Source organism: Falco cherrug, chromosome 5, assembly GCF_023634085.1.
Source record: "Falco cherrug isolate bFalChe1 chromosome 5, bFalChe1.pri, whole genome shotgun sequence".
Taxonomy (NCBI): domain Eukaryota; kingdom Metazoa; phylum Chordata; class Aves; order Falconiformes; family Falconidae; genus Falco; species Falco cherrug.
In genome coordinates, this window is record NC_073701.1 from 22788900 (window position 1) to 22801810 (window position 12911).

Sequence of the window (12911 nt, forward strand, 5' to 3'; positions counted from 1 at the left end):
AAGGCATGATAAGTTAGTTAGAAAACAGACTGGATAGTGCTGATACTAAAGCATAGTAACAACGCATAAGAATCTGAGCAAATATAACGAAAAGAGTAAAATGAGAACTCCAGAGTCATTGCAGAGAATGGGGAGAACAGTACACACATGGGAGACATATTCAAGTTCACTTGTACTAAAGTCTTTCTATGAAAACTTAATGGTTCACCTCAAAAAAACTGCTCTAAAGGTTTTTACTTCCATGTTACAATGAACCCTGGCTTAACTAAGAACTTGCTGATGTGTGTCTGCAAAGCTATCTCTGTATTTCTTATGTTTGTTTTCTCACAAACACCCTACAAATCACAAAAATTGGTCTTGCACTTCTTACATTTCTTTCCATGGTACGTGGTTCTCTTGGAGCATACCAGTTTACAAACCAAGCCTGACTGATACTTAGTTTGGTTTTGAATGTAGCACAAAAATAAGCTTCCTATATATAAAAAAAAAAAAAATCTATCCTATGTGTCATGATTAAGTAATATAAAGAGAAGGACCAAGTCATGCTGTTCTTCTCAGAATTCAGAGGGGTTGTTCCTGACTTTAAAAAGCAACAAAATCAAGCCTCTCTTTTACAGGATTGTTTCCCAGGAAACTTTAGGAGTTAAGTTGCTAAATAAATAGTTGTGTATGACAAGTTAATTCATGCTTCCCCCTGCCCATTTCCTTAACAAAAAAGGAGCATGAGTGGAAAGGCAGCCAGGACTAATACATCACACATGGACGGGGAGTCAGGATATCCAACTTCCCAGAACTTTTCAATTCTGATTTTCATCCCACACCTGTTTTACTTAGATGGGAATCCATTAATTTAAATAATTTTATGCCTGACTTCCATTGTTTTATTATTCAGAATTAGTCTGTTCCTCTCTATTGCCATCAGGTATAGCCATCCACAGAAGAGCCTTGGAAAAATATTTTGCCTGTAATTCAGCATATCCTTTTTATATTACAAAAAAGACACTTTTCTGCTTCCCAGAGACACAAGGCACTATCCAACATTTAGCATTTTGGAAAGGTCAAGTAACTGTTTAAACATTCAGCACTGCTGTCACTATTCTTCCCTGTCAAAATCTGCATCTGCGATATACCAAATAAGTAACTGAGCCAAGAGCAATTCAATGGACCTGTGAGGAAAAAACCTGGCCAGTATGGTCCTGCCCTTCTTAAGAAGGCATTTGCAGAAGTGGCATATCTCTGGTGACAAACTATCTTTTTTTTTTTTTTTTTTTTTGCGGGGGGGGGTGGGGGTGGGGCAGAGTGGGAAGGTTATCATGCCTCTAGAAGATACCATAAAACAAAGCTGATACTATCTGGCCAAGGTCTCTTGTCCTTCTAAAGATTTCAAACCTTAGACATGAAGAAGCCACTTTACCTGGTCTTCTGGGTTACATCTAATGTACAGGGGCAGCTGGGAGCACACACAGGCCAAATTTATTTTCCTGGCTTCTGCAGCAACCCACACCTGGCCACTATCTTTTTCCAGCCCTTTGGGTTACAGGCATGTTCTGGTCACAGGACAAGCAAGTGTCCCCAGGCAAGATAATAGCTGGAAGCATCCTGCGAGAACAATTTGAAGCTCACAGACTTCTCCCTGCGTGCCCTGAATTACTTCTGGAAATGACAGATGCTGAGAGTGCGGAGGCCTATCTGACCAACCCTACAGCAAACCTGGAGCATACAGCGAAATAACTGCAGATCCATGGATTAGTGAAGCACAATAAGCCGAACTTTTGTGGGAATCACTGGACCTTCCACATCCCCACTAAATGTTCATATTGCCCACGGGTCCTGCCATGTGACAGGAGAAAGACCACATGAGGTTCTGCTCTCGTATTCACAAAACCTGAGTAACTCAGCTAAAACAATCTGGCTCCCCTGTTGTGTACAAGTTCAGGTTATAAAGCAATTTCTATTCAGCTCTAATTGCAGATTCCACAGTGTATTTTTCATGTTGTTCCTAATCAAGATGAACTCATTGGTTTTACCGTGTGCTTCATTTTGTTTGTTTTTCAAATATGAGGAAAATATTTTCAACACTTTTGTGTTTCACAAATGGAAAACATACCCCTTCCTCTACTCCAAAGGCATTTGAAACACCCCTTTTCTTGTCAGAACTAGACACAGCTGATTGCTGAAACCTGAAATGGAGCATGAAAATATTTTTCCACAAGGACAAAAGCTCCACTTGGCAAGAAAAATAACAGACTGCTCTCAAAGGTGATGAGCTTTGGAAAACCTACAGTCTGTACATATGAGTGAGGAAAATCTTGTTCCTGTGATAACCATGCCTACCAACAGAATTGGACAGGGACGTACATGAGATGGGCAAATCTTCCATCGATGAGCTGAATTTGGAGGCTGGCCATGGTGTCCTTCCTATTTAACTTAAGTTGCTTATCCCCTCATTACAAAGCCCATTCCTCTACAGAAACAACAAAGAAGGTATGGTCTTTATTGATGTTTTGGTACCTGCTCTTTTCACAGGGCTTGACCTAGAGAAAACCAAGCAAAGTATTTGCCAGTCCCACATTAATCCACCTCCCTACTCTATGATTAGAAGGTTTCTTTTTACAAATTTGAGAAAAGACACAAAAGACACTGACATGCTTCTGCTTCCACAGCAACCAGTCCTGGCCTGTGCAAGGAAGTTGCAGTTTAATTAAACCAGTTCAAAAACTGATGCTGTTAAATCAATGCTAAATCTGTGGGAGGACAGATGTTATTTTGCTGAAGAGTACTTTTTGCTGTTTTAACTGAAGTGGTAACAGATTTAAGCTAAATCAATATACAACATACTTCAACTGATACATGTCCAAAAAACGCATTTGCATCAATATAATGAAACAGCACAAGATTTTCATGTAGACAACCCAGAAGAAAATGCAACCATGTTATACTTCGGGGATATTGTGAACGTGCCTTGTTTTGCCCTCCTCTGCTGTCAACACCTCCTCCACTGCCTCCAGGGGTCTGCTCCCCACTGCCTGACAGTTTTATTAACTATCTCTTCCTGTCTTATTTACCCTCAGGTACCCACTTGTTGGCAAGTTACACTTCTCTTTATCATCAAACCACCTCATTTGATGTGGCTCTCAAAACTAGCTTCCTACAGTTCTGCTAAGTTAAAAGGTTCCTCTTCAGTGTAGTTTCAAGCTGATGTTCCACAGACTTTCTCCTATTTCCTCTATTTGTAACAGTAACAGTTAGTACAGCTTCAAAGCCAGATTGGCTAGGGTGACCTCAGAAACCAAAACATACCGCTGCAGGCTTCCTGTGGAGATGTCAGAATGTGACTACTCTTTCTGGGAAGTCCATCTCTCTCCAGAAGGTGACACACAGTGACGGAGCAAAAGTATAAAAAAGGCCATAAACCATTTTTAGCAGCTCTGCTTGCTTTGCCTGGCATGATATCCCAGCACCTGTTCAATCAGCTTGAGCCCACTGGTTTACACTATAGAATGGCGAAAGTGCTTGGGAAAAGGTCAGTTCTTATTCTTCTTGCTGTGCTTGGTTCCTTCCCGCAGATGCCAGCACAGTCAGACTAAGGCTGAGAAATCCTGAGGAATTTTGTCTCCCCCATTGTGCCTAAGCCACCAGCACGGCTGCATGGTGAGCTGTAATATGGGAACAGAAGGGATCTCTGGTGATGAAGCCCTGGGAAACATACAGTGTTGAAACTGGGATGTCCAGCCATTCTGAGGACATCTGGGCCAACATACAAAATAGGTTAGACAAAGTTTGGTATTAGACTGGCTGAACAAAGAGAGAGCTGACACTGCTAGCAGACATTTTAACAAAAGGCTTCCTCTGATGCTGTTGAATCAACGGCAAATCTGCCAGTGGAAGTGGCCTCTGGCTGTAAACGTGTAGTTAACCACACAACTCTGTATAAGAAATGCATACTTCTTCCTACAAGCTGTAATCAGCCCACAATCCCCACTGATTGCTGCAGTCAAAAACAAGCTGGAGGTGCTGAACACATTAGAGTGCTACTGGTCATAGGAAATCCAACCATTTCAAATTTTAGACAGTCCTCCTGTTTCCCCTGGGGTATACAACATGTTGTAAGTGGCCAGTTAACAGGAGGCAGAAAACAGACTTGATTTGCCCCTCATGCTTAACATGTTTAAAAATGCGTGTTTTGGAACATCTTTTGGTGAGTTCAGGCAGGAAAAGCAGTCTCATACATTTCAGTGCAACAGACAACAGGGAAAAGGAATTTTTTTCCCATGCCTTTAATTTAAGGATCAGATAATTCAGAAAGTCAGTATGTTAGTGATAGTTGCTAATTTTCTCTTCAAAACTCAGTTTTTATCTTTTGAGTCCCTACCAGAAAATTTTCACACCTATTTATTTATCACAAATGTAAGCCACCTTCATTTTTTTTCCTCCTTAACCTTTTTAAGCGAAAAGACAGAGGAAGAGAGATTTCCGCCTTCTCATTATTACAAAATCTAAGGCATGCAATACCTAATTCAATCTGCTGAGAAATTGAAGAAATTCCAAAGCAGCAGGCACACGAGTTTAACTCTGCCCCCCTGTGGGCAAACATTAAAATACACCCTCCCATCCATTACCCGGATCCCGTTCTATTTTTGAGCAAAAGGATGCACTGGTTTATGACACTATGTCATCCACAACGACTACAGAGCTACAGGTCACCTTTTGTCTTCTGCGGTCACATATCTCTCTACATTATGAAACTCCCTTTTATGAAGGCACTGGTAACTAAAAAACAAGCCATAGAGATATGCCTGTTGCCTTTACTAATAAAACGAGGAGAAGTAAAAGTGAAAAGAAAAAACAGGCAACTCTGGAATTTTACCAGAGGGATGGCCCTGTTGAGATTGGAGGAAAATGGGGATTTAATTTTACTTCTCACCTTTGGCACGCATGCCCGCTGTGAACCTCCCTGTTCCCCCACCCGGTGCCTCGCGGCCCAGGCTGTGAGGGGCAGGGATCACCCCCCCCCCCGCCCCGGTGCCGTGAGGGGCAGGGATCACCCCCCCCCGCCCCGGTGCCGTGAGGGGCAGGGATCACCCCCCCCCCGCCCCGTGCAAGTGACAAGGAACGTTTCTTCCCCTGTACCATCACCCCACGCCTTCTACCGCCATCGCACTCCACCAGCAGGCCGGGTGACAAGGCTCTGTCGAGGACAGACCAGCCCAGGCCACCATCCCTGTCACGGGGACACGCAGCTCCCGCCCAGAGGGCTCAGCCCTGGGGCAGCCGGTGGCTCACCGCCCGCCACCGCACGGCCAGCGGCGAGGGCGCAGCCCCCCGAGCGGGGAGCGCGGCCGCCGCCTCACGCCCTGCCCCGCGGCTAGTGACTCGCCCCGGGGCACCCTCCGGCTCTACCGGTGACAGACCGTGGGCCCAGGCGCCACCGGCTGAACCAGGCTCTCCATCGTGTAACCGACGGGGCGAGCCTCTGTTGTGAGGACGCAGCTGCCCTCAGCCCCTCGGCAAGGACCAGGCCCGGAGGAAAGGTCGGCGGAGCGCGCCACTGCCCGGCCCACGGGGGCGGACACCGCCGCCATTTCTAACTGACTTCGGCTCGCACCGGGCCCCCACGGGCCGAGCCTCTGCGGAATGCCCGCCCCAGCAGTGGCTGGGCTGCCCTGGCGGGGTCGGTGCGAGGCCCGCCGGGGCCCACGGCACCGCCAAGCCGTAACGGCCGTGGTGGGCCCCGGCGGGACCGCGAAACGCCATTCTCGGAGGAAAGCTAAACCGACCCGCGGCAGAGCACTCCGCGACACCCCCCCGCGCGCAGGTGGTTCCCCCCCGCACCTTACCCTGGCAACTGCCCGGGACCCCCATTGGCTGCACCGCCTTGCTGCTGATTGGGTGGTGCCGCCATAGGGCAGGACTTGAGCGGTGATTGGCTACGAAGGAGGGGCAGGCCGAGCGCTACCAACCACCGCGGTGGGCGGGGGGCACCACCCCCGGGAGGGGCCGTACCGGCAGCCCCGCGGTGGGACGCGCCGCCGTTGGAGCGTTCGGCGGGCAGCGCGTTGCCGTGCGGGGCCATGGCGAGCTACGCGCGGCTGGGTGCCGCGGCCAAGGTGCCCCTCCTGGGGCTGGGCACATGGAAGGTAACGGCGGGCGCGGCGAGCCCTCCTGCAGCGGGGCCCGGGGCTGCCGTGCGCGGCCTCTCGCTCCCGGGGGGGGCGCGGCGCTGCCGGCGCCACCGAGCCCCCGGCCGGGGCTCCCCGCCCGGCACGGCGGGGCCGCCGCGGCGCCTGGCACCGAGGGTCGCTCGCTGCCCGCTGGCCCCTCGCAGCAGCCCGAGCCCCCGCGGCAGCGCAGCGCTCTGCGCGGGTCGCCGGGGGCTGAGGCCCCTCCGCCGGGCTGAGCCCCCCGTGCTGGCAGCTGCTGAGGGCCGCTCCCCGGGGAAGCGGCGGGGGAGGCGGGGGGGCCTCGGCCCGGCCCTGGGGAGCGGCCCGGCGGGGGGGCCTCGGCGCGGCGGAGCGCGGGGCTGAGCGCGGCGGCCGCGGAACGGCTGCGGCTGGGTGTGAGCTCCCGTGCCCGTGCTTAAAACGAGACCAGCTTCACCGTAAAGCTGGTTCTTAAAGCCCCTTCATGTGTCTGTTTCCCGTCCTGCTACCTCGAGAGCAGCATGCGAGAATCCCAGATCAAGGCATGTCACACATACCCTTTTTCCCTTCAGGCCCCCCCAGGTAAGGTGGAAGCCGCAGTGATGGCTGCCATCGATGTTGGGTACCGCCACTTTGACTGCGCCTACGTGTACCAGAATGAGAAGGAAGTTGGGGATGGGATCCAGCAAAAAATCAAGGAAGGTGCTGTGAAACGAGATGACCTCTTCATTGTCAGTAAGGTAAGGGTCTGGTGATCCTCCACCCCGGAGGAGGGATGGGGGAATGCTTTGCCTATAGTATTTTCGCAGTAGGAAGCTTAAGTACTGGAGGCAAACTTTATGCTGTAGGATAAAGCAATTCATAACATCATTCAAGTCACTCCTGATAGAAGCTTACTGATTCAACCCATTCTCCACAGAGAGTCAGGAAGGATACACTGCGTCTACACCCTGCTGTGGTCTGGCACTGTACTGAGGAGACCCAGCATCCTGGTGAGATAGGTGAGAAGAGGCCATCTGCAGAGTAGTTGGTGCAGAAGGGAAGCAGGAAAAGGTAGAGTGGGCTAGGTAGCACCAAGCAAATCTGTGATGCAGAGGTCTGAGACCACGTTGGTGTCATGGACTGATACAGAGGCAGAACCAGTTTGGTAATGGCACCTTACTGACTGCTAAAGCACAGCAGAGGAGATGAGCCTGGCAGCTCCTCAAGCTTGTTCAGCAGCTAGGCTCACAGTCCTGCCAAAGGAGTGTCTCTGCCGTGTGAAGATGAGGTTCTGGGCACCCTGGGACAGTGTAATCTGCTCAGCACATCCCAAGGAAGGTGTGGTTGCTGGGTTTTCTTTCCCTTGCTTACTAAGGAAAACAGGCTGTTTAGCTGATTCTGAGCTTGCTCCTTACCTTGGTAAAGGTTGGTGCCAACCTTCTTTACACCTTGTTTTAAATTTTCATGGCTTTGCCTGCTGAAGTTTTTACAGGAAATGTGCAAATGGTCAAATCTGACAGAAGGCATTCTTGAGCTAAACCATCCTCTTCTACACACATCTGACCTTGCATAGGAGTTTTTACTACTGATCTGTCTGACTGTGTGTCCTGCCACTGCACATACTGAATTAAGTGTCATGGGCCAGTCCCATCACAGAGTAAGCCCCCCCTGAAGAGCGCTAGGATGGCCTTGTTCTACATTGCCTTTCAAAAAAGATGGAGCATTTCTGTCCTGTGCAGGAGATCACCTGAGAACTTAAACCCAGCAGGTCACGGTGTGCCTTGGTTTTTATTCTTTAGCTATGGTGTACGTTTCATGACAAACCTCTGGTGAAGGGAGCGTGCCAGAAGACTCTTGCTGACCTGAAGGTGGATTACCTGGATCTCTACCTCATGCACTGGCCTTTTGGTTTGAAGGTACATTAGTGGTAATGCCCTTGGCTTTGTTTCCTGTGACTATGGCTTTTAGAGAGTTATAGGGCTTTACAGCCCAGCAATTGCTCTGGCTGAGAAAGACGGCCACCTGTCTGTCCTGCGTACCAGCACTGCTTTGGTGCTTGGCATTATTCCAGCCACATGAGCCAGGCTTTTGATTTCTGCCCTGAGACTGTTGCTTGCATACCCCTTTGATGCTTGCACACCCACTGAAAACTAGGGGCAGGTCCCCCAGCTGCAAGCATAAGGAAGGCTGCTCTCCATTTCTTTTATTAATTAGTATATGCTTATCTGAAAATTACTCCTTGTGGGAAGGAGGGCTGCACTTTGCTTCCTGTCAGAAATTTTCCTCTGTGTGAAATACAGAGCAAGAGAAAATAATTCTTTTTTCCATTTCTCTCTTTAATCACCAAGTACATCATACAGTACAGACTGAGCTGACCTTGCTTGTTGTTGACCCTGCCTTAGTGTTGTTGCATTGAGACAGGAATTCAAAAGGCGAGACTTCTTGGGGGCCTAAACTCTTTCACAGATTAGTGAAGGAGTTGATGTCTCAGTTTGACTATTTCTAGTCTTAGCCTTTCTATCCTGTTACAGTCTGATCAGTCTCCATCCTACCTGTTGCTTTTGAGTTGCTCATCTTTATTTCATACTCTTATTTTAGCTTTATGTTAACAAAGCCATGAAAATGAAATTGTCTCATGGTAACAGTAGCAAACAGCTGTTTAAATGCAGTTCAGTCTTGGTGTCTTTTGTAACTTGTACACAAGCTCTTCTAATTTTCCTAGTATTACACTGAGCTTTGTCATGGAAGAACTGTCACCGCACGTAATAGCTCTTTTCAGCAGATTTGGTGTTATGTAGACCAAAGTTACATGTTACTAGTACCTAACTAGGTCTCTCGATGCCCTTCTGCAAAAAGAACAAACCAGTTCATCTTAAGTGGGCACAAAAGAACAACACATGAAGTGAACATGTATGAGACTGGAGGCTATAGTTCTGAGTGGTTTTTTTCCATGTGTTTGGGTGAGTCGTCATGCAGAGGGCGTCTAGCAGAAAAACATGTCTTTATGGGAATGGTCACTGAAAAAATGCCTTAATTTCAGCACACTCCTCAGGAAGGAATGACTGAATGTAGATGAGAATTAAGTGTTCTTGCCTGCACTAGAAGTTTAAGCTGTCGTGGTTGTGAACTCTCACGGTATTAAGCGAATTGTTCAACAGATTTTCAAGCATTTTCTCTCTCATTGACAGGCAGGAGAGGAGTTGTTTCCCACAGATGACAAAGGCATGTCTATACCCAGCAACACAGATATTCTACAGACATGGGAGGTAAGTTCAGCCATAGTGGAAGAGTCATGTCTTCTGTGGTGTTTAGCTTCAGCAGTCACAGAATGGCTCATGCATGTATGCAAAATTAGTTGGAAAAAAATCACAAAAGTATGTGGTAGCTTTTAAAAATGTGCATGCTTAGTCAAGCTGTTGTTCCTATTCACTGTAGATTAGCATCTCAAGTTACTGAGCTGCCCAGTCACTTTCAGTGGAGCTGCAGACCAGACTGAGGTTAGAAAGTTACTTACTTGACCGTAACTATATGATTTTTCTTCACCACAGTTCTCATGCAGTTCTTGAACTGCTCAAACAGATTTTGCAGAAAAAGACATTTAGGTTGTGATCCTGCCATACTCCTAGGGCATAGCTCTCCAGTGCTGTCACAAGAGTTAGAATCATCTTTTCCTTGTGTAACATGGTGAATTTCACAGTCTCAGCAATGATTTGGGGCTTTGGTGTAGTAGAAGACGTGGCACAGTACACACTTTTCCCCTTGAGAATCAAAAACCTGGCAATTCTCAACAATTACTTTGCGTTTCGTATGAAGAGACACAAGTCACATCAAGAAGAATGTATTTGGGTCATGTCTTATACACTGGACTGACTTTGTGCTTCTTCCTGTTAGGCCATGGAAGAACTGGTGGATGCTGGTCTGGTAAAAGCCATTGGAATCTCCAACTTTAACCGTGAACAGACTGAAAGAATCTTGAACAAGCCAGGACTGAAGCACAAGCCTGCAAATAACCAGGTAGCTGCAAAGTGACTGCAGGTGACTATATTCCAGGGATTATAAAGATCTGATTACAGTTGAATGGAACTGGCCCTGCCCAATCAAAACTCTAGTGTACTGTGGAATCGGATAAAGTTCCTGTAGTGCACATTAAAAATATGCTGGGGAAAGCAGTCTGGGTTATTCCTGCCTCAGGCAAAGGCAAACCCATTTGTGGGATTGCTTTTGCTCAAGGACCTGGGCACATTTGGTGGGTAATGCAGGAGTATGGGGAAGTCTGATGTGTACCCCAAGGGGATTTGATTTTTTGGTAGAATAGCCAATACAGTTGAATGAGGAGATGGAAAAAGAGAGAGCAAAGTAGACACAGTATGTCATGTAAATTCTGCTGTCTGGATATTTCTCGGTACAAAAAGGACCAGAATATTTCCTTGTTGTCTCACCTTGTTGAATGGAGTATTTTCCTATGAAGCATTCTCTCTGGAGGGGTAAAGAATCCAGACAAAAGCTATCATTCTGGTGGTAATCGATGACTTTTATAAGGCCTCTCAGAACAAAACCCAAAAAACACATAAGGACTCAGTATAAAAGTTGGTGCCTTATAGAATTACAGTCTCGTATTGTCACATAGACCATATGCAGGGTAGGATGAAAGCAGCCTGTAACTAGGCGATTAGGATTCAGAAAAAACATCTCTGGAGCATCAGAACACTACAGTAGTTGTACAACTGACAGTCTCTGCTTCTGTGTTGGCAGATCGAGTGTCATCCATATCTTTCCCAGGAGAAACTTATCAACTATTGCCAGTCCAAAGGGATCACTGTGACAGCATACTGTCCACTTGGACGCCCTGACAGGTAATTTTGAAGTAGGTTAGTGTGTGGGTTAGGTTTGAAACATTCAGACTAATTGAATGAGTAATGGCACAGGTGTGTATGTATTTATTTTTTAAGTATTCATGCAAGGTGGAATCTTTCAGGAGTGATTCTTTGCCATTTCTTCCTTTTTTTTTCCTGTGTAGGTCTAAGCCAGATGCACCTTCCCTTCTGGATGACCCCAAGATCAAAGAGATTGCAGCCAAGCACAACAAAACCCCAGCACAGGTGGGTAGGTTCTGGACAGTGGGTACTCCTTCCTGTAGTGCAGCCAGTAAGGAAACTGTCTGAAGAGAAGGTGCAGGCTCTATCACTGTTCCCTGTGATGCTCTTTCGTGGTGTTAACAGGCAGTGCTGATTGCAGGCTCTGTGGCTTACAAATATATGCTACTACTATTTCTTTGGCCCTCAGCCAGGAAGAGTTTCTTGAACCATCTTGAGATGTCACTTTCCTGCTTAAGTCCCCTTGCAGAAAATGAAAGCCTTGCATAGACTGCTAAAAGCTCAGGTGGGAAGAAAAGGAATTGACTGTCCCAAAACTGAATGGGAAAGGAGGCCTTCCACTTGGGCCTTCACCACTTCCCTTTTTGCTCTCCAGGAAGCACTACCTGGGCCACAAGGATGGGAATGATTTGAAATGCAGCTCTGCAGAACCGGGTATTGCTTAGGGAGAACAGTTGTTGGAACAGGCTCTGCTTCCTCCAGAGCAGCCATCCTCTCTCTGACTCCGTTGTCTGTTCCTGCAGGTTCTGCTTCGCTTCCAAATCCAGAGAAATGTAATTGCAATTCCCAAGTCTGTCACACCACAGCGCATTGTGGAGAACTTCAAGGTGAGTCGTTAGGAGTGAGCTGGGTGCTGCCCTTCAGGGGTGGCATGGCTTCTCCCTGCAGAGCAATCGGTGATCCTTCCCAGGTCCTCCTCAGGCAAGAGGACTGGGCTTTTTCTCTGGAAGCTAGGCCTACAGTGAAAACTACAGGTGGAGAAAAGATAGACAGAGCTCTTGGAAACAGTTTACTGATAAGCATATCAGTCACGTTACCTAGTGTCTCCTGTTCTGTGACTTGTGGATGAAGTGGTGGGCAGGGCTTGCTTGGAGCCCAAGTGCAGTAACATTCCTCAAAAGCAGAGTAAGCGATCTTAGGGGAAGAGTCCTGGTGTCAGTAAACCACATTGCTTTTTCCTGATATTGGACATCAAGGTTTCAGAAGTAACATAGCTGGATTTATTGAAATGTGGAAGTCTTCCACGTGTTTCTTTGGAATTGGAGAGAAATGCATCTTCCACAAATAGAGGTATTCTGCAGCACTGAGGTGCTCACCAAGCATCCTGGAACAGCCGGCACATGTAACTGCAACTGGCAGTCTGTTTTTGTTTGTTTCTTCCCTTTGCCAACAGAGTCTCAAAACCCAAAGATACTTCTTTTCATTTCCCTGTCTTGTGAAGCTATCATTTCTAACCAGCACCCTTCCTGATGTGAACGTGTTCTTCAGTCTTGTGAGTCTTGCTTCTGATTTGATTTGATCAAAGAGGTGATTTCAGCTGTTTCTCTTGCTAGGTGTTTGACTTTGAATTGACTAAAGAGGAGATGGCAACCCTTCTCAGCTTAAACAGAAACTGGAGGATCTGTGAAATGATCACGTAAGTGACAGCTTGTTTCCTTCAGATTCTTACATTTTTCATAATCTTTACTCTGATCTCATAGGTACTGGTGTAGCTGTTTAAATTTGGTATATTTTGAAATCTGAAATAATTTGGGGGCTGAAGCATCTGTTGTTTAACATCTTAGTGGAGTTACATTTTCACTTCATTGACTAAAAGGATGAGTGTAAGTCATACTGTGTATTGATTGTGAATCCTTTCTCCAGGAGACTTTTCCTGGAATACCAGAAGGAGGGTTCTAGTTGATAACTTTGGTTA

At 47.2% G+C, this 12911-nt stretch overlaps 2 protein-coding genes across 3 annotated transcripts in view; one reads left to right on the top strand and one right to left on the bottom strand.

Moving 5' to 3' along the window:
* The window catches only part of BPGM (bisphosphoglycerate mutase), a 29077-nt gene extending 23221 nt beyond the window's left edge, over positions 1-5856 (bottom strand). Inside the window, exon 1 of the mRNA XM_055712146.1 lies at positions 5838-5856. The gene's annotated coding sequence lies outside the window, so the exon portion shown is untranslated. The remainder of the gene's footprint in view (positions 1-5837) is intronic.
* Positions 5857-5979: 123 nt separating this feature from the next.
* The window catches only part of LOC102053179 (aldo-keto reductase family 1 member B1-like), a 28028-nt gene continuing 21096 nt past the window's right edge, over positions 5980-12911 (top strand). The window contains exons 1-9 of one of the 2 annotated variants that reach the window (XM_055711564.1): positions 5980-6137; positions 6713-6880; positions 7922-8038; positions 9311-9388; positions 10014-10136; positions 10875-10975; positions 11140-11221; positions 11740-11823; positions 12550-12632. In XM_055711564.1, coding sequence (XP_055567539.1) covers positions 6072-6137; positions 6713-6880; positions 7922-8038; positions 9311-9388; positions 10014-10136; positions 10875-10975; positions 11140-11221; positions 11740-11823; positions 12550-12632 — 902 coding nt within the window. In that variant the 5' untranslated portion in view covers positions 5980-6071. The remainder of the gene's footprint in view (positions 6138-6712; positions 6881-7921; positions 8039-9310; positions 9389-10013; positions 10137-10874; positions 10976-11139; positions 11222-11739; positions 11824-12549; positions 12633-12911) is intronic. The other variant, XM_055711563.1, reaches the window with a different exon arrangement.